The sequence below is a fragment of the Marmota flaviventris genome, chromosome 11 (assembly GCF_047511675.1).
Source record: "Marmota flaviventris isolate mMarFla1 chromosome 11, mMarFla1.hap1, whole genome shotgun sequence".
NCBI classification, from domain to species: Eukaryota; Metazoa; Chordata; class Mammalia; order Rodentia; family Sciuridae; genus Marmota; species Marmota flaviventris.
The window spans coordinates 109,750,241-109,777,198 of record NC_092508.1 but is presented as its reverse complement, the minus strand read 5'-3'; the positions used below and the strand labels follow the sequence as shown (position 1 = coordinate 109,777,198).

Sequence of the window (26,958 nt, the reverse complement as noted above, 5' to 3'; positions counted from 1 at the left end):
TATTTTGAAAATAGGATTGAAAATGGACACGTAACTTTGAGTTTGATGGGATAATTGTGTTACTCAAAATCAGATCAAACAGCTGGCTACATAGACTGTTCTTGTAAATCAGTGAGGTAATTTTCAAGGTAATTTTCAGATCACCTTGTGATCTATCTGAAGCTTTGTTCTATATGTAATTCGTATTGAAGAATCCTTGTACATTTCATGTGAGCAATAACTTTGCCTCATCATCCCTATTTTGATAGTCATTAAAGTCCTTGACCAGAGTTGAAATGTTGATTGTCACTGTCATATTGTGGTAGAGCAAGGGATGGAATCTAGCATAGAGGCAGATTCCATCAGCACTCTCCCAACTAGCAGGTCTACTCATCTATCAGCCCCAGTACCATTCTGGCCAATGACAAGAGCTTCTTACAATTGCTGCATAAACTGGAGTGCAGCAATTCTAAATTAAATGTTTCTGAGTCTTTAAAACAATTCCCATCAAAGAATCTTCTCTTTAGATCAAGGACCAATAGTTGAGGTCAATTCTGAATTGCCCCTGCTCTCAGGATTTAATATGACAAAGAATTTTATCCAAAGGAAAAACTGCAGCTCTTGAACTGAAACCTGAATTGCAGTAGGAGATGGATGGTTCATGAAAGAGGAAAGCCAACATCCTTAACATCCATGAAAGTCATTGTGCACTGGGTGAACCTTTCTGAGTTCACAGTCCCACTCAATTCCATGACTGTTGTAAAATCCCTAAGAGACTGGATACTGTGATGCAATATGGCTCTTAAATGGTCTACCAAATTCTGTTGGAAGTAACTCCAAGTTTTCCATTTCTTTATTTAATGAATAGCATAGAATATGTTCCCTTGCTTTGGCACTCATAGCATGCCCCATAAAACAAGCATAGCACTTTGAGATATAATTTTATGATATCTACCATTTTGATGATATTGGAGATTTTCCTTTGGAAGAACTTCCATTAAAAAATATACTGTAACATTTTTTTTTTTTTTTGCATTCTCTGATTCAAGAAAAAAATGTTATTTTCTTTTCTCATAAGAACAGTCTAAAATATATCTGTCCAAAGTGAAAACATAGTTATATGCTATTAGAATACACAGATGTTCCCTTGCTACATTTTTTTCTAACAAAGTTTGTAGGCTTTTTATGTTACAAATGCATCAACATCTAAATAAGACATGGCCCAGTTTACTGGGCAGAGAGATGTAATATTTAAGGCATAAAATGATGGAAAGGATAATCAAGGAGGAAAAAGTTTATCAATCTTTGAAGTGAGGCAAGTGGCATAGATATTTATTGTTATTCATAATGGTGCCTTTAAATTAAAGACAGAACAGCTTGATGTTCTCATTCTCTTCAGGTGGAATCATTAGCCTGACACCAAAATGAACAAATTCAGATGTTCCCAGCTCTGGACTTGCTCAATTCTCAACCCTAAATAAAAGGTCCAGTTAATATTACTGTGATAGAAAAAGAAAAAGGAACCTAACAACACAAATCTGCAACACAGAGTAGCTTCTCATTAGTTAAGCCACTCCCATAAACTGATATGATGAGCTGGCTTGTTTGCCCCATTCCAGGCCACCATAAAGTAGTGCTGATTTCCCATTCAGATAAAATTGGCCAATACATATCAAATCTGTTGCATTGCTAAAGGTGATAGACCTATATTTTAAATGAGATTTGTGGATCTGTCCACCACTTGAAAAAAAAAGAAATCTAAGTTTTCAAATGGGCATTTCGAATGATAGCACTAATGTCAGAATTTTCAGAAATCTCAAATGTCCTTTTATGTTCATATAACAATTTTACCATAATTTATCTTATGCCTTATTCTTCCCAAATATCTTTCTCTTTGCCATAAGCAAAATTTGTGATTTTCTTGTACTTCCTTTTTCTCCCCCACTGAGGGACATGGCCCCGTATCTTCTCCAATTTTTCACAAATGGAAGCATTTCTCATCTCTTTGATAAAATGGCTTCTCTTTCCTTTGGTCCTTTTGATCTGGTCATTGTTTATCTCTGAAGCACATTTTTCTCCTTTCCACAAGGTGTACTGTTTTCAAGCAGTCCTAAGCTTCCTACTGACCTCTCTCTCTGCTTTCTTTCTTCTTTCTTTTTTCTTTTCTCAGAAAGTAAATTCATTTTTCCCCCCTGGGTTCAGGGGTTCTGGCAGAAGTCATTGAAAGCCATTGATCATGGTAAAGGACAGCAGTATAGTTAATATAGCCATAAAAGCACATCTCAGCTGAAAATTACTCTTTCACCTAATACAATCAGTTTGTCCCAGAGATACTGAAGAATCTCTAAGATCCCAGTACAGAAGCAGAGTGTCCCCACATGCCACATCACATCTCACTGCATGCAGGTGGGTGGAGAGACTGGTTCTCTATTACAGTGCATTGCATTAATTTTTCAGAAGGGCAAGTGAAGAGTAATGTGTCCAGTTGAGGTAATAGGAGGAACTGAACACCAAGAGAAAGTAATTATCCAAGTTGGAATTTGACCAGGTTAAGAGGGTTAACACCACAACCCTTGAGAAAAATGTAGAGGGGTCCCTAGTGCTCACCAAAGGTCATTCTGTCTATTTTCATGTCTCATCCAGAAAGTAGCTCTGCCAGGAGTGCTGTAAGAGGTGGCATTAGGAAAGAAATTAAATAGTGCCTTTGAGAAAAGAGAAATTATTTCAGCAGCATCTTTTCCCTTGGGGTTGACCTGCCCTCAGCAAATGTCACTTAACATTGACTTGGAGCTGTGAATAATCTTTGACTAAGAGACCCTGGATTAAAACATCTCCTCCCTATCCCCACAACAAGAGTAAAACACAAAACTCTGCCCCAAATCCATCTTCCCAATGGCCAAGATTTGCTCATGAGAAAAGTGCTGGGGTAAATCATTCCTTCAACTTCAACCCAAAGCCCTGGATGAGAGAGACTGTCTCCTCTGTTTGACGTATTTGCTTTCCAATGGAGCATTCCTGTTTTCCACATTTGTTGAATCACCTCCTCCTTTGTTTTTTATCCAAGGAACAGCTTCTCTGCTCAATCCAAATCACTGCACTACCCAAATTTTCCTACATCTTCTTGGTCCTAATGCACTTATGACTATTTGGTTAAAATGCACAGTGAATGGGGCTGGGGATGTGGCTCAAGCAGTAGCGCGCTCGCCTGGCATGCGCGGGGCGCTGGGTTCGATCCTCAGCACCACATAAAAATGAAAATGTTGTGCCCACTGAAAACTAAAAAATAAATATTAAAAAAAAATGGACAGTGAACCTAATGAGAGATGTCGGATGGTGGTAGGGGACACACTGTGGTGACACATCTTCCCAATTTGGGGAGCTCCTGGTGATAACACACTATGCTTGGTATGCCTGGGTCTCCCTATTCACTTCTCCTCTTGGGGTTGGCGTGGAGTGAATTACAAGTTTAATTAGCAAGTGCAGGAAGGGAATCAGCAATGCAAACCCACCTCTGGATCTTCCCACTTCCCTCTGGAGTCATGGCTGACTCTCAGAAGCACACAATCTCTTCCGTTCCTTTGTGCTATAGGTTTTATACACTAATTCCCCAGCCCAGGGCTGCTAGCTGCTAAGTTTGTCTATTTCTTGCCACAGTGTTAGGAAACCCATTCTTTGCAGATAGAAACTTTTTCCTCCAGTCGCAGATTTCTTAGTAATAAAGCTGGCATTTTAGCCTCCTGTCGATGTTTTTGTTTAGTTTTCAAATCACCGAGATCTAAGGTGGGGAAAAGGATGTTAGGGTTGATTATTGTGTCACCTCAAATTCCAATAATAGATGTATAGAAGACACCCAATTAAGAATATTTTAGAGTCACAGAGCTTTTCAGAGTGGGAAGAATTTTTTTTTTAAAAAAAGAAACTTTAATGTAAAGAAACTAAGAGTCAGAGGGGTTACACAGCTAATTAGCACAGTGCTGGGAATTGCACACTAGTTTCCAAATACCTGTTATAATCTGTAATGATTAAGATCTCAAGTTCTATAGTCAGGATGCTTCTGCTTAAATCCTGACTTCCTAACATATTAGTCATGTGTATGTGGAGAGTGTTTAGACTACTCTATCTATATTTTCCCATTCATATAATAGGGATGATATAGCACTGTCTCATGGCTGCTGTAAGGATTAAATGAGATAATTCATGTGTGACATTCACCCCAGTACTTCATAAATATGTCTCTTTCCAACCATGTGTTTTCTTAAATTGTTTGGCATTAAATATTCATAGCATTAGAAAATTAAGAAATCATGTTAAATTCTGTTTGCACTTATTTAGACTAAGAACTCTAGTCATTGTATTAGTGCCCAGCTGAGGGGTGATAACTGGATTTGAATTTTTCAAGTAGATTTTAATTTCTTCCTGACATTTGACAGTAGATATACTAACCAGTATTTTCAAGATGTAATCAACAAATGGAAAGTTATTTGAAATAATGAAAGAGTAGGCTTCATCATAGAATAATAATGATTGCACTATTTCATAAATTCACTTTCTTTTTTCCCTATGGGAACACATGTATCTCTTTGAAGCTGACACCATCATGTGTGTCACGTATGTATGTGTGTTTGTGTGTGTGTGTGTGCGCCAGTTTGTCAACTGAGTGTGTTATCATTTCATGTATTATCCACATATTCCTTGTGGCAAGGGCTTTTATCTCCACCTAATGGACCCTTCCTACTGTTAGAATATTACTCAAAGCAGAATCACTGTTCCATGATTATTGTTGGCTGTAAAAAAAAATATATATATATATATATATGAATAAATAATGCATTTCTATGCAAAAAATCAGGAAACTAAGTTTTCAGGTCTTATTTCATGTGAACTTTAATTTGGGTGAATCACAGATTCCATAAATATCCCATGTAAAGTACAGCTGACTGCAGCCTCCTCACCTTCCAGGCTGATGTAAGAGCACAGTGAGATCATAGATGGGAAAGCAGTTTGAAAATAAAAGGTATTTATCACCTGGATACTGGGCTGATACTTCCCTGAGTCTGTTAGTCTCTTACAGTAGACATTTCTATTTCTGTCTTTACAGTGAGTTTGTCCAGTACAGAATCTAAAAGGGTAAAAAGATAGACTGTCTTTCTGTACACTGATTCTGAGGTACACTGCAGAGTGGCGTACAAAGGCATAATAGATAATAACTTATGGAAGTATCCTCCTTTCTTCCTTACTGTATATCTTAAATTTATGTACCCTTCAAAAACTTTCCAAGATCACCCTCTTCCATGAAACTTCCTCTTAAAATCAAATCCACGAGGTTATTTGCACAAAGCTGGCCACCTAGTAAATTCAATAGATTGACTGACTGTTTGACAACAAGGAATTAAATTAGTTAAGATATAATTCTCAAGAGATTTCTGGAGAAATGTCACTATCTGTCTCTTGCTTGGATTATCACTAATAATTCCATGGTTACATTAAAGACAGGAAAATATTTTAAGAATATATGAGACTATTTATTTTAAACTTGAAAATATGTTCTCGTCTTGCCTGCTTAGCGCTTTTTATGTACCCAAGTGCAAAAAGGAAAAAAAAATAATAAAGCCCTACTAAAAAGTCATTCATACAACTGTTGCCACCTATAGGTGACAAATGTAGTATATTAATTTATCGTAATTCTGATGAAGCACAATATGTGAAGGAAGGGGTATGTTTTATGGAACCTACATAGTCATTGTCTAACACCAATCTTCACTGGGTTTCTCCTTATTGCTGTCCTGTAATTCTTATTTCTGATGCTCTCTTTAGAGATACTGTTGATTAATACACATTAGGTACTTTTCCAAGATAAAAGTTAAGAGGTTGGGCTCAGCCAGCAGACTGCCTTGGTCCAAATCCAAACTCTGCTAGGTACTGCGACAGAACCTTAAACAAGTTACTTAACTTTCTCAAGCTTTATCATCAAATGGAAATACTAAAGGCACCCACCCAGAGAAGTGATGTGAGAATGAAAGTGGATCATCCCTGCAATGTGCTTAGCAAAGTGCCTGCATTCAGATCTGCTTAGTTAAATGGTAACATTACCAGGATTCCTTGACAAAGCACCTTCTCGTGTAGGTGCTGCAAACTGAAGTGCACAACTTTGTTACTGTTTGCCAGAGAAATCATAAACAAATCACTGTTTGAATTCAGCCCCTCCACTGATTGATTGATTGATTGATTGATTGATTGAATATATCTTTTGCAGTGCTGGAGATTGAACCCAGGACCTACTGCACACTAGGCAAGTGCTCTACTATTGAGCCACATCCCCAGCCCCCATAATCCCTCTTAATATTTAAATTTAAATATTACGTGACCTCAAAAGTTTAAAAATACCTGACATCTGACAAGACAGTGTTGAGGCTGGTTCAGTCTGCTTTGAAAAGGAGGCAGAGAAATAAGAAGCTTTAGTGCTATTCTTCTTGGCTGGCAGCACCAGTGGAGAAACCCAAGTCAGCACTAGAGATTTCTGATGCTAAAGGAAGTTTCCACTGAGAAACTACTAACAAATTAACACTGGGTGAGCTATGCCTTTATGAAGACAGTGAGGATGGGGTGGGATGTAGGACATCATAAAAAAAAAAATCCTCAATTCAGAAACACAGACAATTTAAGGGTCACAATTTCCCATGCATACTGGGTCTTTTCGGAGGGTGGTGGGTGGGTGAGGAGTACTGGAGATTGAACCCAGAACTTTACCACTGAGCTACATCCCAGCCCTTTATATTTTTTTATTTTGAGATAGGGTCTTACTAATTTGCTTAGGCCTTCACTACTTTGCTGAGGCTCAAACTTGTAATCCTCCTGCCTCAGCCTCCTACATCACTGGGATTACAGGCCTGAGTCACTGCACCCAACTATATTGAATTTTTTGTTGTTTTGTCTTAATATGAGCTGATAGTTGAAAAGCAGGGAATTTTTGTGTGATGTATATACATAATGAAATTTTATGCAATTATAAATAAGAAATTCTATTTTTGCGGGAAAATGGATAGAACATAAGAACGTTAAGCAAAATAAGAAACCTAGACTCAGAATCTAGTCAAGGGTTGCATGTTTTTTTCTTGTATGCGGAAGATAGAAAAAAAAGGGGGAAAGTGGAGGGATTTCATGAAATTGGTTCTTAATCTTAGTATGCATCAGTATCACTCTGTGAACTTGTTAAAAACAGATTGCAGGGTCTCAGGAGTTTCAGGTGCAGTAGGTCTGAGTGGGGACCAAAAATCTGCATTTTCAATAAGTTCCTTGTGATGCTGCTCTGCTGCTAGCCTGTGGACCACACTAAGAACCACTATTTAGAATAAGAACTGCATCTCACATTTATGGAGCAACTTGTTTGTCAGGGCCTTAGGGTGCTCTAAGATGGTCTTTGATGCTGAAATACAGGTATATCTTACCACCACTTAACACCTAAAGAAAGAGCATACATGCACTCACGCAGGGTGGAAAGACTAAGCTGACACTGGAGCTCAGGCCTGCCTGCCTCCAGGACCTCAATTATTCCCTCTAGGACACAATTTTATTCAGCTGTGTATCCTCAGCACTAAAATCTTCCTTCCATCTGCCTTGTGGTAACTTCTCCAGTGTTTGTTGAATGCATTTGAGATGCAAATAGACCAAACCAAAAAGAAAAACCCAAGAAAAATGCTGTGTTTCTTGAATGAGAAAAAGGAATAAGACATCTGGTGAGGAGAAAATTTCATTGAGTGCTCTTTATTTACATAAATGGATATGTACATTTACACTTTGGTAAAGGTAGGTAAGCATTTACTCTCTCCAAAGCATTTTCTACTCTCCATGTATTTTTAATATTGTGTTATATAATTCTTTGCAAAAATGCTTTAAAAAAAAATCACAAGGCACCAAAAAGGGGCTCTTGCATGGAGTTATTTCTCATTATGGAATCACTTTTCTGTAATCAGCTAGGAATCCATTGCTCAGCCCTCCTATGGTTTCAAGGTAGCCATTTGAGGTTGAAAATTAGCTCCATGAGTAATACTTCTGCACGATAATAGTATAATGAAAGAAGCAGTAATTCCAGGGTGATTTTCAAATATTTCCAGTAGAATTACACCATTTCCCATAGTAGAGAAGCTCTGCCTGCACCTTGGGACACCAAATCTATCTACTTCCACCCCTCCCCCCACCCCCGCTGGCTTTTTTTTCCCTTTTCTGTTAAATATTTAGTTGTGAGAATCCATAGGCTTTGGCTCTATTTGCCTCCATCAAAACTTAATTTCCTCGTTGCACCTTTATAATCCAAGAACTATAAGTGGCATGGAGTATAATGGGAAGCAGAACTGACTATGTCAAAGATGGTTCACCATGTTATTCAAAGATCTGGGTAACAAAAATGAATACTGGGGCTAAACAAGCCCAGTATTTTGTCCTTTTATTTCTGCCACACCATAATGCTATCCTGTGGTGGAAATAAAAAGAGTAGATAAGGCACCCAGACTGAAATTCAAATTCTATCACTTGGTGGGCAACCTTGGGCAAGTAGTTCTTTCACTCTGAGCCTTGCTTTCCTCATCTGTAAAACTGTCCAAGACTTTTAGGTATAGACAAAGGAGAGGGATAGCTGGGTCAAAACATCAGTGTTTACAGCAGCACAATTCACAATAGCTAATCTGTGGAACAAACCTAGATGCCCTTCAATAGATGAATGGATAAAAAAAAAATGCTATATAAACACAATGAAATATTACTTAGCAATAAAAGAAAATAAAATTATGGCATTTGCAGGTAAGTGGATGGAATTAGAGAAGATAATGCTAAGTGAAGTTAGCCAATCCCAAAAAAAAACAAATGCTAAATGTTTTCTCTGATATAAGGAGGCTGATTCATAGTGGAGTAGGGAGTGGGAGCATGGGAGGAATAGATGAACTCTAGATAGGGCAGAGGGGTGGGAGGGGAAGGGAGGGGACATGGGGTTAGCAATGATGGTGGAATGTGATGGACATTATTATACAAAGTACATGTATGAAGACACAAATTAGTGTGAATATACTTTGTATACAACCAGAGATATGAAAAACTGTGCTCTATATGTGTAATAAGAATTGTAATGCATTCTCCTATCATATATAAATAAAAAATTAATTAATAAAAAGAAATAAGCAAATAAACTGAAATAACTTCACTCATAAAAAAATAAAAAATAAATAAATAAAATCGTCCAAGAGGTACAAGGTTACAATTAGGAGGAATAAGTTCTGATATTAAAATGCACAGAAGAGTGAGAATAGTTAACAACATTGTATTTTTCAAATGACTAAAAGAGAGGATTGAATTCTTTGACATCAAAGAAATGATTTGTGTTTGACATGATGAATGTGTTAAATACCCTGATTTCATCTTTACACATCCTACACACACATAAAGACACACAAACACACATACACACACATCTTAATGTACCCTCTATATATTATCATTATTATGTGTCAATTAAAAGTAAAATAAGACTTAAAAATATATACATGGATCAAAAAAATTAAGTAAAATGAGATGTTTAACTTTGCAGGTTTGTGAAAAGGCTGTTAGAGAAAACCTCTTATCTTTTACCTAGTGGATACTTAATAAATGGTAACTATTGTCATCTCTAAGCACCTGTCCCTACTTTCTCCTTGTGTTTTTCCTGAAAGAGGAAGAGAAGATGAGAAATGTTTTAGAGGTGTTAAAACCTCCATTCGTATTATTTTTTGCATCTGTGCCTCAGTTGATTTCAGCAGTCACTTGAGCAATTGAACATACTCATGTTTATAGGGCTTACCTAGATGATACTGAGTGTGACTGCAGTGTTTTATAAAGTCCTAGAGGGTATTAATAACATCCTGTCGCTATCCCAGTATAAACTACTATAACTAGAATCTTCTGGAAGGGAGTGTTACTGAACTGCAGACCTGTTAACCTGCATTTTACACCTTTGGGCATTCTGAAATCTTCATATCTTTAGTCCCATCAAGAGACAAACAGCAAACACAACACTGCTTCTGACAAGTTTAATATGTGCTTAACTTTTATGACAATTGAAGGGATTTATGCTTTTATATTGCAAATTACTGTACTTTCTGGCTGAAACTCAATCCTCATCCATATTCAGAAAAAGGATAACTAATATTTAGCAAGAAAATAGAGGAGTTTGAAACTTTGTTTAAGAAAACTTAGGTACTTTACCTGAACAAATTTCAAATGGATCCATTTAAAATGAAATTAAATGACACTTAACTGGTTTGCAAGTTGGGGCCTATTTATCTCAGTAAAATGATTAAAGTCTTGATTTATCCCTAAAATTAGCTTTATTATTACACTTAATTATGCTGGGAAATTGTTAAAGACTTGTAGTCTCTCTCTCTCCCTTTAAACTACACTTTATGCAGCTAATAATTGAATATTGGACGGGATAACTTGATTTTCCAAAGAAATATGTTTCTAATATTTTTCTCTTTTTATTGCAGAAATTGAAACAAGTTGAAGAAACAAAAGAAGATTCTGAGAATAGATTATCTAAAATTTCCCTGGAGTCATTCAATAAATTTAACAGCAATACCGTGATTTTATTAGAAAAAGAGAACTCTCTGAACAAGGTTGAAGGACAAAAGGAAGAAAAAGAAAAAAATGAAGAGGCATCTTTAAGTAGCTCAGATAGACCTGGGGTAGATAATTTGGAATCTTTGAGTGATTCTTTATATGATAGCTTCTCTTCTTGTGCAAGTCAAGGTTCAAATGATGTATAAAGGACTTTTCCCCTCTTAGTGACAGCTGGGAATAGTGCACTTAAGGAAATGGGGCGGGGGTGGGAGATATAGAGATAACCATAAACTATTGCAACTCCAGAGTCTACCTTGTCACATTCACAGCAGGCGACCCAGCAGAGCATATGTCTCTGGTAGGGCAATAAAGAACAACTCCATTTATTGTGTTTCAAGGGGATTAAAAAGTAAACACGATACAGACTTCTTAATTTTGCACTTTTTTTCGAATACTTGTACAGAAGTTGTAAATGTTTTGGAAGAGAAATTATATTTGTAGGAGGAAAATGATAGCAATAAATGGAATCAGTGCCATGCTCTTGAATTGATGTACTAAGTCTTAGAAGTGGATGATAATATATATTTTTTAAAATTTCGACTAAAGATTTTGTGAAGTTCATTGTTCTAGTCCTCAAATTATTTGTGGGTACACCTAAAACAAGGCCTACGGGGGAAAAAACAGAGGGATCATGATAATCTCTATCTTACAATAACATTTTGATAGAAATTTTAATTCTACCATCATTTGAAAAGTATTGCCAGAGAGATTCAAGTCATAGGGATAAGTGTAATTCTGCCTTTCCTGAAAAATAAAGTGTGAATACAGATTGGAAGTGTGACACTGAATCTAGTAGCAATCTAACCCTAATTCCAATAGCAGATTTCCCTCCAAACATCTCCTTACATTCTCTTCTACTCAGTGCTTCTCTCTGATTCTGAGTAGTATTTGCTGATCTTATCTTCTTGCTCTTTTTATTAAAATCTGAGTACTCTCAAAATGAAAGCAAATTCCTATTTGCCATGTTCACTTTTTAAAACATAAAATGGTTGGTGCTATAAAAAAATTCTTACTTTTAATATTCTTTTTTTTCTACAAAGACTGTTTATATGTAAGGATAAATTCTATTTTAAAGGTTATGTGTATTTTTTCTAGATGTGAACTATTTATAATTGCTTTTGTACAGGAGCTTGTAAACTAGGCATAATAGAAATATTTTTAGGATCTATATGGTTACTTTAGCACACACTTGTTCTTTAAAGGATATTGTATGATCAGTGTTATTTTGTTAATTTGTGCAATTTGTTATATTTGAATTTTGTTACCTTTAATGAAAATTATGTAAAGTGCCCTTGTCTTTCAGACTTTTAAAAATCCCTTTGTTTCATTTCTGAATAAAAGTCCTGTCACAATTGCACACTCTGAAAGCTGGAAAGAACTTGTTCTAGGACCCTTTGGCACACTCAGTTATTTCAATCCTGACTAACACGCGTTCCAAGGGTGGATTCCCCGAAGGAATAAATAAACTGGCCCTTTTGCTCCCGTGATAGCAATTCAGCCAATTGTAAGATCAGAGTCTGCAGACAGGCGAGTAATGGTCAAAACGTTTCAGTCTCCCAGAGGGGTTAACCAACTAGAAATGAAAGGAAGAGGGGGGCAAAGGGAAAGAAGGGCCCTGAGGCAGATACGGAACGATCTCTGCAGAAGAATTACAAGAAAGTCATTTATGCCCATTTCCAGACCCGCTCTGCTGGCAGGATGGGGAAATAAATGATCTGAGTCCTAGCCTGAGCGCTTCCCCCAAGACGTAGCAGGAGGAGAAGAGGGGCAAAGCTTCAGAGGGTATCTCCACAGAAAAGGATGCTCCCTAAGGATTTGGGTAAAGGGGTGGGAACCAGCGGGATTCGGGGCGGGGGGTGGGGGTGCACCATGAGCTGAGGGCAGGAAAGCGGGGCTCCGGCACCACCTGCTGCAAAGCTCGACAAGGAAGGCGAAAAATAGCACCGTGGCGTCCCGGGAATACACAAGGTGGGTCGTTTGGCATTGACCAAAAGAGAAATGGCTGGGGCTCGGGCGGGGGACCAGAGGTCAAGCCCTGGGTAGAGAGGGTGTCTTACCGAGTATATACTAATAATTCGTGGCTTTGTGGAGCAGAATGAAGCCGCCTGGCCTTCTGGATGGAGAGGATGGAAGAGAGAAATCCTCTTCTTCGCTCTGATTTGCTTTCTGGTGGTATGGATCTCAATAGTTGTCCCCGGGGCAGCCTTCCCCTGGACTAGGGGACGCGGGCAGTGTCAAGGCACCCTCCGGCTGTGCGTGCAGGTGAGCAGTGAGAGTGCTGCTGGGGCAAACGCGCCTGTCACTGCAGGGTCCTCACCACACTCCCACCCATATGGCGGAAGATGAACGGTAATGAGAATCAAGGAGGGGCTTCTCGGAGGAAAAGGGAGCGATACTAAACCGGACGCCCCAGGGATTCTGTAGATGTGCAACTTTGCGGGGTACAGAATATTCACCTCCCCAGCCGAGGCCAGTCGCCCCGGGCGGCGGGAACATCGGTGCTCCGGCTGAGTGGTCCAGAACCAGTTGCGGGCTTAGTGGTTATTAGCCAGCGGAGCACAGGACGCGGGAGGTCCAGCCCAGGACACTGTCTTCTAACCCTCACCACCTAGGTCCCACAGTCCGCGGTGCGCAGGTCCCCGCGGCACCTGCTGCTCCCTCCTCACGGGTCCCCCTCCTCAGGTCTCCCAGCCTCTGAAAACTAGGGTCCTTCTCAAATCCTAGGCTACCCTTTCCCAGGAACGCGCGGAGGCGGGAGAAAAGGACCGCAGGAAGGAGGTGGGGACACAGACGGTCCTAGCCTTCCCCTCCCGCCACCCCCACCCCAACTCGGCAGCAGTCACGTGGTGCCTGGAGTGGGTGGAGGGGAGAAAAGGCGAGAGTTTTTTGGGTGCTCTGGATCGCCAGTAGTTCTTCAGCTTGAGCCGCCAACTCCACAGGCGCCGCTCTAGGCTCGGGAGCGCTAGCAAGAGGAGTCCGGGATCCGCAGCTAGGAGCCCCTGCGCGGGCGATGCGGACGCCGCGGGCGACACCTGCGGCTCCTCTCGGCGGCAGCAGTCGCCAAGGCGGCAGCAGCAAGGGCCCCAGAAGCTTCAGCAGCCACAGCCACTGCGGCCCGGGCAGCCTCCGCTGCGGTCGCCGCCTCTGATGTGCGCCTGCCCGCTTCCGGCCCCGTGTCTCCGGGAGGATGTGGGTCCTCGGCATCGCGACAACTTTTTGCGGATTGTTCTTGCTTCCAGGTAAGAGGATGAAGAGGAAAGCAGCTCGGTTAGTCGCGGACACCTCATCTACCCTCTGGTCTCTTCGCCCCCCATGTGCCCAGCTACGGGCCAGCGTTGCTCTGGGGATGCCCAGCGGGAGTTTAGCGGTGGCGACTGGTGCCTAGAGGCGCTAGACTGGGAAAGTCTCCAAGTCCCGCGCCTGGGGAGGAGAGCCCGGGAGCGGCGGATTTGCGCGACTCCCAGCTGCAGCTGCTTGGGCAGCTCTGTGGGGGAGAAGCTAGGCTGGGAAAGACGGAAGGTCAGAACAGTGCTGGGGGCCTATAGGAAGGAGAGGGGACTGCATCCCCCGAATCCCACCAAGTTGCCAAGCGTTTCTGGCAACCCGTGGGAGTGGCGCCGCCGACAGGTGAGCAGCGCCCCGCGGCAGCCTGCTACCCGGTGGCGCCGGGGCTGGGTTGTTACATTCCAAGCAATATCAATGTGGGGCTAGAAGGGCACACACAGGGGCAGAGGGAGCGCTGGCAATTAGGTTTAGACAGAAGGTCCCAGAGCCAAAGAGAGCAACCAGCTGAAGCAACGATAGATGCAGATGTCTGGCTTCCTCTTCGCTTACCAGCTCCCGACTGAGCTCTTCAGAGCTGGGACCCCGACTGCAGACCCTAAGCCAATGCTTACCCAGAAAATCAGCGTCCGGAAAGAGCTGCGGGGTCGTGGTCCCGGAAGCGCGCTCAAAGGCACAACACAGGTTACCTTCTACCAGCTGCCGCCGCCTCCGCCGCGGAGAGAACAGTCCCGGAGAAGGGACCCAGGACTTAGGGCGCTGTAACACTTGGCGTCCGGCGACTCCTCCCGGGTTCCGGGGTTGGAGCGCAGGAAGCCTTGGAGCCACAGCACAGGAACTCTGACTTCAAATAAATAAATAAATATAACTGAAAAGGCGTCTGCGAATGCAATCATGAATGGTGCCAAAATAGTAATTAAGTAATTTGTAACCAATTAGCAATTAGGCAAATCCTCTGGCATAGACTGGAGCTGAAGCTCATCTCTAGAACTACCTCGCAGTCCGGTTTGTACCCCACCCTCCTCCTTTCAACTTCTTGGGCAAAGGACCCAAGTGGTGTTGGATGCACTCTTTGTGTCTAGAGCAGGGATCTAAGGGTCGCAGGTAGCGTTACACTTTATCCTGGGAGACCCTGGGTACCCGCGCCGCCCACTGCCGACTTCAGCTACATCTGTGAAGACACCAGATCCGCAAGCATCTTAAAGCCTGGAACTGACAGCTCTGTGGGGCAGGAGGGGGTCGTGGGGTCTGGGGTGGACCCAGTGTGGGTCTGTTGTGAACTCCATTGCATCTGTTCTGCAGGCTTTGCGCTACAAATCCAGTGCTACCAGTGCGAAGAATTCCAGCTGAACAACGACTGCTCCTCCCCTGAGTTCATCGTGAATTGCACGGTGAATGTTCAAGACATGTGTCAAAAAGAAGTGATGGAGCAAAGTGCTGGTAAGAGCCCGGGTGAGACGCTCCCTCCCTCCGCCCTTCAGCCTGTTGTGGGAGGTGGGAGGGGGCATTAAATTACAGGGGGAAAAAAAGGACTGACTTTGATTTAATGCATAAGCACACACACTGGTTATCACAGATTTACTTTTACAATGCTGGGAAAATGAAGAGTTCCAACTTACTTTAATCTCATTAGAGTTAATTACCAGGGCTTCTCCCCCAAGGGACTTGGGAGGAGAAGTGCATTTAAATCAGTGGCTCTCTTCTTTTTATTTACTCCCCTCACCTCCCCATGCTAAAAGCAGATCAGAGGGTGGAAAATATATGAATAACCAGCCTCTGCTTGGGAAACTAGACAGTAGTCTGTGAGCGATGTCAGCCTGAAATATGGAGCTAGTTGAGGTTCCCAGAGGTCAGTGCTTGAAAAATGTGTTTTGTCAGAGAACCACACCATATTTCTTTGAAGAATACTATAGGATCTTTATTTAATTTTAGAAGTAATGCATCAAATTCCAGGCACAAATTGCTAAGATCTTTCAAAGGAATGTTCCCAGCCCCACTGGTGCAACTGCTAGTTGGCTGAGTAAGGGGCCTGGGCGTTATGGAAGGGAAGAAGGGGGTAGGACTCCCGAGCATGCCCCCTAATAGTCTTTTCTGAACCCAAGTCCCCCAAAATGTAACTGAAATTGTAAGAAAATGTTTGGAATTCTTGCTTCACTTCCAAGGTCAAACCCATAAGAGAGACATTGCCAATTAAAAGCTATTGAAAAAAATGGGAAATACCATCATGCGATTAATGATATAGAATAAAAAGGAGCTCTGCCCCTGTTTTGTTCAGCAAACTGCCCACAGAGCCCCACAAAGTGATTCCCTTAACCCACTGGTAAATCATTACAAGAATGGTAGTTTTAAAACCACCACTTTGGGAAAGTTTCCTCTCAATAAGGGCCTGAAAATGTCTTGTTGCCATTGTTATTTGGGTAGTACGCCTGCTAGCTCCCCATAGCTCAGCTCATCACTGTTCTGTGACATGGTGTGTGTGTGTGTGTGTGTGTGTGTGTGTGTGTGTGTGGTTTTACATGCCGTTCCTTATAGGTCTTTACTGGCCAGGATATGGATTCTTTCTACCCAAATCACTCTTCTGGGAAGGCTGAGACTTAACTGCTCTCAAGAATAACTTGTCCCAAGAAAAGCAGCAAGCATTATTTTCACAGAGGACTGGGGGGCTATTAAAAAGGCAGAATAAAACAAAACTTAGTGGTGATTCTCTAGCTAAGACTGTGGATAATTTTTACAAATGACTTCTTTGGTACTTGTGTTTCATTCCTACATTTTACCAGAGCCCCAAATTTCTTGTCCTTCTACCAGAAGAATTGTTGTGGTTTTAGTTTAATCACTGAAAACACTTTATTATCACTTCCAAATTATTATTTCCAAGTATTTCCAGCTTTCTACCTTAAAGTAGGTAGAGCCAGACAAAATGGGGAGGTACTATGGACACACGAAGAACTTTTCAGCATCCATGAGGCCTCTGTTTACCTAAGCATTGTGTTTTATAACCTGGGATATAGTTGAGAAAATGATATGAACTGAATTCAAGGTAACTTTTTTTTTCTGAGAAACACTTCTTCCCTCTATGTTTCTAAGATAAACACCACACATTCCATTTTCAAAGTGCTGTTTTTTGTTTTTTTTTTTTAACCTTGCTTCATTCTCTTCTCCAAACCATACTATGAAAAGGCAGAGTGGGCATTATAAACTCCCATTGTATCCAAAGAAAACTTCAGCACAGAGCCATCAAGTGCCTGGCCTGAGGTTGCTTGCTTTTAATAACCCAAGATGGGTGTCTTATCTACAAACCAGGTTTCTCTAGCCACAGGTTATGGGCCAATAGAATAAGTCCATCTCAGTTGTGAAGTTTGGAAAACAGGAACAGTTAATGAACACAAAGGAAAAAAACCAGCTATAAGGGAAAAGTACTAGGTCCAGGTATGCAGAAGGAATTGTGAGCCTAAATTAGTAAAAGTTAGCCAAATCCACTTGTTTCTGCATCAGAAAGCAATGCCTGGGGGCTCATACTCCCAAGGCACTTTTATGTTTATTGCCATATGATTATTAGAGACCTGTTAAATTTTTTTTGTCAAGGAGGATGAAAAACAAACCAAAAACCTCAATTGTTAAATGACAACAATGTAGCATAAGCATCACTGTAACAAGAACCTAACTTTTGTTGTACCCTATGTATTTGGCTCTTTCCCTACATGAAATCTGGTAGTCCTCTTTTGAGAACTGTTTCCCCATATTACAATCAGCCAGCATTTAATTCTATTGTGTTGTCAACTTCTCCACTCAGAGAAAGAAAATAGTGCTATTGCATGATACCATTAGGAATAAAAATCAGAATTAAGGCCCTGAGGTTCTTGCCTTAGAGTTGAAAGGACCGGTTGATTCCTAGTTAAGGGTGCAATATTGACATCTTCCTGGAGTTTTATTCAACTCCACATGGATATCCCCTCCCCTCACAACCTAAAGCTCATTTCATAGTCCATGATATATCTGGCCATTGATCTTTTATAAGCTCCCCAAGTGATCCTGGAGTAGTCTAATTGAGAATTGCTCACATTTTTGTGTTGTAGAGGAACAGAGAAGAACTCCACAAAAATTAGATGTCTGATCCAAGCCCACCACTCTTACCTGTTAGTAAAGGTACTTGAAACCTGTTTCCCAAGATAAAACCTTTGCTATAATACCTCCTACCAGCCTCTTACATAGTAAAACGAACTGTGGGTTTGCCTGAAAAGATAACAGGTCAATTTCTAAGGACTAAGGCAATTATTATCAAATTGACCTGACGGGCTGGGTAGACAGGCCACAAAGGGGATGTGGAAAGAACATGAAAACCAACCTGTAGGACTGTTAAAATTTGAGTGCTGTGTGGCCTCACATTTTTCATAGACATAGAAAATCTAAGACTTTAAATGGACTAAGAAATTTTAATGAACTAAACCAGTCTGACATTAAGGAGTAATGAAAGGCACGCTCTCTCCAAAAACTACCAACAGTGCAATATGCCCAGGCCTTCAGTTAGTCCTTTCTGGATTAAGTCTGCAAACTCAGCTCTTATGAACTTTAAGTCGGGTACATTTAATTTTCAATTGGGAAATACATTTAAAATTAACCTTTACCTATCCCTCAGAGTGGCATTCCTATTAGGTGCTGAGATTATTTGCCATTGCTTTCTTTCTCCTTGGTCATTTGCAAAATAATAAGGCTTAGGCTATGGGGAAGAGAAGGTTTGCTTCAGCTTCTTTCATTGTTCTTACTAATTGATATTTAAATGTTTGCATAACTAATGACATGTGCTGTCACCAGCTCTGCAGTTAATGGGTTAGTGTCTATACACTAGCACCCTTGATAAGGACACTTCTTTTGCTCTTGTTTATCATTGCATTCCATAAAATATTTCAAATATTGATTTTCATTTCAGAATAGAAGCCTCCCCCACCTTCCAGCATGAATTTTTAAACCAGGGTATAAAGAATGTGAATTTGCATTTGTTTGACAGTGCAATCTTGTAATTAGAGTTTTTCCTCTTGACTAGATACAGTGAAAGGGGCATAATTTAATTTTTATAGACTAGCCAATTTCTGCCCTTAGTAAAATATAGCTCTGTCAGTGAGCAAAATGTTACAGGTTCTCCCAAACCTTATTTAAAAGTTAAATGCAGTATATTGAGAGAAAGTTCATGGTCTGAATCAGTAACCTAATCGATCTCTTCACCCATCCTTTGCAACAAGCATTAATCTATTTGTCTGTTTTGCAATACAAGAGTTACTGATTTACATGCCATGTTGCATCTCTACATTATAGCTGTATAAGTAAAGGCTATTTTCCTTTGGATTAGTCAGTTGCTCATTAAGTTGGGCAAGGATGGCTCTACGTTTTAAGTAGTTTAATTTCATGATCTAAAGGGATAGCAAGAGGACTAGATGTTCATAGAACAATCAGCACCCACTCTTAGAAGACAAAAATGAAAAGGTAATCACAGCCAATGTTTTCTCAAGTGTAGCTCTGCTTAATTTTACCAAGATTTAAACTCATAAGCTCTAGTTTGTCTTTGGCGTTGGCTTGGCAGGAAGGACACCCAGTTCTGCTCATCAATCTCATACCACTGTCCCTTTATCCTGGATTCTTTTATTTAAGATTGCACATGCATTTGAGCGCGCACACACACACACACAACAGTACGGGTCTGTATGAGTTTGTTTTTTAATATTTTTGCCTATGTATATTTGTATATGCCCAAATATACACACACATGTAATCCTTGTAAGAAAAATATTGTCTTTCTTTGTAAATGTTCAGATTACAAATTATTTAACCCATGCTATGTTGTAGGCACAAAAGACATTGTCTAACATTTTTTTTTTTCCTGAAGCATCTTTTTTTTTTAGGTATACCAGTGATATTAGCTAATCTGGTATCTTTCACCTGCCCCATATCTTCCTTCCTCCTGCCAGGTCTCTCTGTTATCTCCCTTTTAGATATCCCACCTATAGTCCTTAACTTTTTTACCTTCAAACCCATTTAGAATTGATCAGATGGATTATGGTATATGTTCTACAAATAAAGTAAAAAACAGAAATGTAAAAGTAACCATCATTTAACTTTGGAAAAGGAAACTTCAACAGGTTAAAAAAAAGAACTTGAAAATAAAAGGAATTCCAATGTCAAGAAAGATATCCGCGTATATTAACAGCATCCTTGCTGTTCAATGTCCACTTCAATAAAGTTATGAATTACACAGGAAGAAATTCTGTGCCATGAATGTCGATATCACTCCTCCTTGCCTTTCTAGACACTAAAAGAACACCCTTCTCTTCAGGGCAAGACATTTTGCCAATCAGCTTGCTCACTTAGTTCTCCAGGTGCATCCATCTCTTTAATGTGGCAGGCAGAGCTGGCTTGGAAGGAAGTGTTTGGAGGGGTAATATCACATGCCTTTAGTCCCTGGACTCACAGTAAGTGAAGCATTTGTTTATGTTAACTTTCCAGCTGAACAAGCAGCCATGCTGACCTCCCATCTCCACAGATGAAACGTTTTAAGATTGATCCGACTCTCCCATAACGCTAATTCCTCCTGCTACGATTTCATGAAAGCTTCCGTCATTGATGGTTTTCCTAATGAGCTTAAACAGAGAGGCTTCAAAGCTGTTTTTTTTTCCCCCCAAGTGGAAATGAGACGAAGTATGAAAACAAAACACACCATTTCCTTTGAACTTTGAAAAGGAAATCGGCTTGCTTTATATACTCCTGAAACAAAACAAAAAAAAAATTCTAACTTGCTCTCTTTCTCTTCCCCTTCTCCTTCCCTTCCTTCCTCCCTCTCTCTGCCTCTCTTCCTCTTTTTTTTTTCCTTCTGGTAGAATGACTGAGTTAGTTCTAATGCCTAAACCAGACAATGTTTCTTAGCACACTGTGTAGAAGGGCTCAGCACCTCAACTTTTGTTTTTCACCCATCAATTGGAAAGGGCACTTAGCTCCACAAGGAGAGAAAGCACCTGTGTTCCAGCCTTTCCTTACTCAGAGAACTTTGAGGTACTTATGTCTAGGAGCTTACCTTCTTCCCCTGGAAAATGTAGAAACAGCCTTCCTATTTTCTTATGAGATACAGCAGGATAATGAAAAATTCAGTCAGTTTAACCAACTTAAAGAAATTGGTCCGCCAAATGGAAACGTGCCTGGATTCGAGGGAAGTTGCCTCATCCACTCTCCATATCTACCTTGGCTGGATGGTCCAGATATCCCAGCATTAGCTACATTGCATACTGTTTCTTCATTTCTCAGATTGAGGGAGTACTCAAATTTAGCCTTTCATTCCTTACAAGGGCAACCTCATCATTAGTCTGAAAAACTCCCAGTGTGATCATATCTCCACTGGATAGACATACACATGTCCCTCAATTTGCTCAAGATCACACTGCTAATAGGACTGAAATTCTAGTGACTTTCTGTCCTCCAAGGTGTCTCCAATCACTGTGGTACCATTCTCCAATTTTTTTTTTCTTTGAGTTTTTAAGAACAATTTTTGTTGAGATATATTTTACCTACTATAAAACTCACCTTTAAAAAGTGTACAGTTCTGTGGGTTTTAGTACATTCAGAGTTGCTTAACTGGAGCCACTATCTAATTCTAAGACATTTGATTGACCTAAAAAAAAAAAAAAAAAAAAAACCTTATAGCCATTACCAATTGCTCCTATTTTCCCCTCCTCCCAGCCCCTGGAAACCATGAATCTAATTTCTCTTGAAATGGATTTCCCTATTCTGGACATTTCATAGAAATGAAGTCATGCTATATGTGGCTTTTGTGACTGGCTTTTTTTGCTTTGGATAATATTTTCATGGCTCATTCATGCCATTTCTGATTATGAGATAATCTCTCCTCTTACCAGTGCAGGTGTCTGAAGAGGTATCTCTAGTCTGACAGATCTTTAAATGAGCTGGGTGGGATGAGGTGGGATGGGACATGGTGACTATCACTAGAACTCCATTAGCTAACATTGGCCAATTTGCTGCGTTGAAATAAAAACCTGTGCCAAGAGCAAGTCATTCCAGTGAGCTGTGGGGCAAAGGAATTCATGTTCCTCCAACAACTGGTTTGTGCTGAGCATTGGAAGGTCCATTCATTGAATAGTCAGTCTATTTTTTCTTTAGGAGATCTTGAATTGGTTTAGATTAACCACAAGAATCATTAGACACATGGATGTGTAGTCCTGATGCCTGCCGCTCTTGTCAGCAATTCCACCTGCCGGTCCGCACACCTGGCCCCACCCACAGGTCATAGCCCTGAAGCACCATGCCTGTCAGAGCCTTTCTTGTCTACCTTTCTTGTCTACCACTTTCATTCCATAGATGACTTCACTATGGTGCAGTTTTCTTTCCTGAAGGTGTGATCATCTTGATTCCTTTCCAGCCTCAGCCTACCTGCATTTAGTTATCTCTCAGTTAATCCCTACCAAGGGATTAATTCACTAACTGGGTTAAGACTCTCAACCCAGTCATTTCTCCTCTGAACCTTCTTGCATTGTCTTACATGTGAGCTTTTGGGGGACACCTCACATTTAAACCATAACTACTTATTTCCTCTTGAAGACTAAGCTGGTTTCTCTCTTCATGTTTTCACTGTATATTTGGGTGTAGGGGTATAATTGCCAATGGGAGACGATGCATTTTCTCCCTTGGGCACTCTGCAAGAGGCCTTATCTGTAACTTAGAAGCTTCTATCAAATCTGGGATGAATGAACCTATGAGTAAAACAAAAATTGTGATCTGTGCCATTAATTCTTTCTAGATGAGATAAACTTTGGACCATGGCTACATTGTGATTCAGAAACTGTTTTCATAGACCAGAGCTGTAGGGCATGTTCTCTTATTAATAAATTGCTTCCAAATTCTGATGGCCTCCAACACTACAAAGCAAAGCAGGAGATGGACTGAATTAAGTGTTTTAGTTAAGGTGAAACCTTTGAGAGTTTGTAATAAATTGCTTTTTTTTAAAAGGATGCGTTAAAATAGAATAGAGCAGCAATGGTTCAAGACGTTGATTTCAAGGGTTTTATGACTTTGCAAACCATGAGCAGGACTCACATACGAAAGTGATAAAGTGTTGTATTATTTTAAGGAAGTTGTGATACTTGGTCCAGCGCATTTCATTTCTCACTGGACATGGACAATAGCTTTTTATGTTTTTCTATTTCTTGGACTTGTTCATAAGCGTGGTGGAATGGCTAGAGACAGTGCCAGAGGCGGGTGGTGCCAGGCGTGCGGCTCTGAGCCTGCAGTAGTCGAGTGCGCCGCACACGGGATGAATACGAATGTGCACAGCAGTTGACAATGCTCTCCACCGAGACTTCTTCAAAGAGCCATCAGTGAAGCAGTTGTATTAAGTGATACCAGGCACTAGGTTTTATGCATCCTTTCACTGCTTATGCAAAATCTAGCAAACCACTTGGGTCTCTGGTAACTTAAGAAAACCTGTTCTAAATCACAAGAAACTAGGCAGGGTGATTAGTTTTCCACCAGTTAAGACATCCAAACTGGGAGTGTGAAGGGGCTTAGCTACACAAGGAGATTCTGTGGAGAGTTTCAGTGTCTTCAGAGGGAAAGGCAATGGGTGGGAGCTGCACCTGGAGACAGATGAGTTAGCTAACTTCCTCTGAAAGGCTGGACAACTTCCTATTCAGCCTGTCACTGGCTGGTGGAAGGGAAAGAAATACAAAGCAAATCAGAAGCAGCTGTTTGGCATAAGAGTAGGTTAAGATGGGGAGAGCAAACCAACCCCTGTGAAACCTGAGTCTGTATGAAAACAACAGCTAGGGGCCCTGCTCACCTGCACCCTGTTGGGAAGCATCTCTAACAGTTCCTAGAGTGGTGACAGGGAACCTAATAGAAGGATGTGCCAACAAGTGCATCTTGGTTCAGTGTTCTCCAGCCAGCAATTTACCTATTGTCAAATCCTTTTTGCATTTTAGGGTATATTTTTATAACCAAATTGAAGTATGTCTCCATTTACTAGGGCCTGTTGATGGTCTTCATTTCTGTACATGGGCTCCTGGAAGGATGCTTGCTGTCCAAGCATTTTTAAATATTATACCAGAAACAGAGGCATTCAAATCTTTAACATAAGAAAAAAATAGAGATAAGTGGAATCCATCTTTGCTTTTCTAGTTAAGATGGAAATAACTGACGAATGCCTCTGTCCTTTAAGAAATCTGAAATATAATCCACACCCAGGATTTTCAAATTTGTCAGATTGCTTTGAAGGATGACCTGGCTTCACGAACGTTTTCAGGAAATGGAGACGGGCGTGGGTACACATACTCTACAGCCAAGTTAACTTGCAGGTCAAGGCAGTTGGGGGACCAGATCAACGCCAGCCAATCTTATCACCAGGAACTCTTACACCAATGTCAGCCCTGATCATGAACTCCATTGGGAAGAAACAACCCCTACTCTCATATAATATATTCTTCATTCCAAACCTGTGCCTCCTAGTCCTCTGCCATACGGGGAGATGCACACTGAAAATACCTCCACAAGACTCATGCAATTCAGACTTTCAACTTGGGGATGTACTACTTTCTAAACCATTTAGTTGAAGCAAATTAGACCACAAAGGAAAGGAAAAAAAAATTTCTTTTTTTTTACTCTCCTGCTGTTTTACCCTTATACTATTTCACCAGGCTCCAAGAATCCAACTAATTGCTTGTATTCTTTCTTCCTTTATTTTGTGTGTGGAACCGGGGGGTGCTTAACCACTGAACCACATCCTCAGCCCTTTTATATTTTGAGACAGGGTCTTGCTAAGTTGCTTAGGGCCTCACTAAATTGCTGAGGTTGGCTTTGAACCTACAATCCTCCTGCCTCAGCCTCCCAAAGGCCCTGAGATAGGTGTGTGCCACTGTGCCTAGCTAATTATTTTTAGTCCTGCCCTTTTTATAGAATATTATTAGTTATAATTGTCATGATACTGACAAAGCCTGAGTGCTATCTATTCTAAGGGCTACAATAGCCCCTAGATATCCAGAAACACTTCAGTCTATACCTTCCATTATAGAAGAATCAACCAGCTCTTGCTATCACCAAGTCCACTTCCTTTTTTTTTTATTTGAAAGGGTTTTTTTTTTTTTTTTTTTTTTTTTTTTTTTTGGCGGGGGGTGTATCAGGAATTGAACTTAGGGGCACTCAACCACTGAGCCATATCCCCAGCCCTATTTTGTATTTTTTATTTAGAGACAGGGTATCACCAAGTTGCTTAGCACCTTGCCATTGCTGAGGCTGGCTTTGAACTCACGATCCTCCTGTCTCAGCCTCCCAAGCTGCTGGGATTACAGGCATGCACCACCATACCCAGCTTTCACTTCTATTTTTGCCTATACCCTGGATCTTGCTTCCTCTGTAATTGAAGAATGCTTTTGACTGTAACAGGGGCTTAAACCATGAAGACTAACTATCCCCTTATTAGTTAGCTAAGGGGATAGTCTACAAGGAGTGGGCATTAGGGTCACTTCCATAGCACAGTGATGCCATCAAGACCCAGAATTTCTCCATTTTCCTGCTCACTTTTACATGCATGGTGTGCTTTGTACTGAAGCTGAAAGACACAAAGCTGACCACTATGTTCCATCTGAAGAGACAGCACTAGGGAACCTTTGTCTTCACCTTTGCCTTTTAATGAGAAAACGGGAGCTTTCCCAAAGTCCTCCAAAAGAATTTTGCTTATTTCTTCTCAGATCATTATCTCAAAGCCACTAGAAGCTAATTTAAGATTGGGGATTGGAGGGTTAACTGTCAGTGCCTGCCAAATCACCTTTTAAGACATTCATGCACAGTTGAAAAAAATTGGGTCACAGTGCCTCCAGGGACCCCAGGAGACAGGACATGGATAATTTCCTCTCCCAGATGTTATTTGCTGTTTTGCCTAAATTGAACACTGAAATGCATAGTCAAAGGACCTTAATCCTGATTATGGCCACATTTTAGAAAGGAAGAAAACACGTATCTATACACGTAATGTCCTGAAATTTAGCACAAAATATTCATGACTTTCTATAAATCTCATTTCCCTAAGTGTTGTGATATAAACTTATAACTAAATTTTAGTTTGACACTATTTCCTGAAGAGGAAATGTTCATGGTGACAAATGTAGGGTTGCTTTGGGTTAAATGTTTAGTTGTTCTTGGTTCATTCCATCTGAAACCCTCATGCCACCAAGGACTCTATTTTTCCTTTGGGTAAATCTGTATGCAAGATATTGATTAGGAATCTTTGGGCCCCACTCTGTTAATGTAATCGTTTGAGAAAAATAATCAGAAGAACATCAAGGTCAAAAATGCAAGCTCATGTTAGGCATGGTGCACACACCTGTAATCCCAGTGGCTGGGGCAGGAGGAGCACAAGTTCAAGACCAGTCTTAGCATCTTAGCAAGACCCTGTTTCAAAAAAAGGGGGTGGGGGTGGGGCTGGGGATGTGGCTCAGTGGTTAAGTGCCCCTGGATTCAATCCTAATACCAAAAGAAAATATTTAAAAAGGGGGAAAAAAGCCTAGTTTTATATAGTTTTTTAAAGGGCACTGTAATACTGAGATAATAAGTCATAAATGTCTGCTTCCTCAATCCCCCATGACAAACTGGAGAACAAAGACACCAGCCAAGGAAAAAAAATAGGTGACGGCACAGAAACCTTCCTGGCTCAGAGAGTTATAAACAAGCATAGAAATCCAGATTAAATGCAAGAGTAAAGTAAAACTAACAATTGGCATCATACATTATGGGTTGGTTGTTTGCTTCCTATAATTAAGTTGGCATCAGTGGTTAACAGCCTTGAAAATTAAACTCAAAAACAATAACAACAACAACAAAAAAAAACTTCTGAAAAGGGTAATCAGAGTCTTCTGCATAATGAATTTAGCACACCCAGTTACAAGGAAAAAGAATGCGTTCTTGGGGTAGCTTGTTTCCTGTCTATTTGGTTGTTAGGACTATTTTAATATATATGTTTATTTTTATTCTTAGGGGTCATTGCAGCCCCAGGGTGCTAGTCTCAATTTCCAGTTC

At 40.6% G+C, this 26,958-nt stretch overlaps 1 protein-coding gene across 1 annotated transcript in view; it reads left to right on the top strand.

Moving 5' to 3' along the window:
* The first annotated feature begins 13,750 nt into the window (after positions 1 to 13,750).
* Positions 13,751 to 26,958, top strand: part of Lypd1 (LY6/PLAUR domain containing 1) — a 29,023-nt gene continuing 15,815 nt past the window's right edge. The window contains exons 1-2 of the mRNA XM_027954037.3: positions 13,751 to 13,859; positions 15,205 to 15,342. Of these exons, the coding sequence (XP_027809838.2) occupies positions 13,808 to 13,859; positions 15,205 to 15,342 (190 nt within the window). The 5' untranslated portion in view covers positions 13,751 to 13,807. The remainder of the gene's footprint in view (positions 13,860 to 15,204; positions 15,343 to 26,958) is intronic.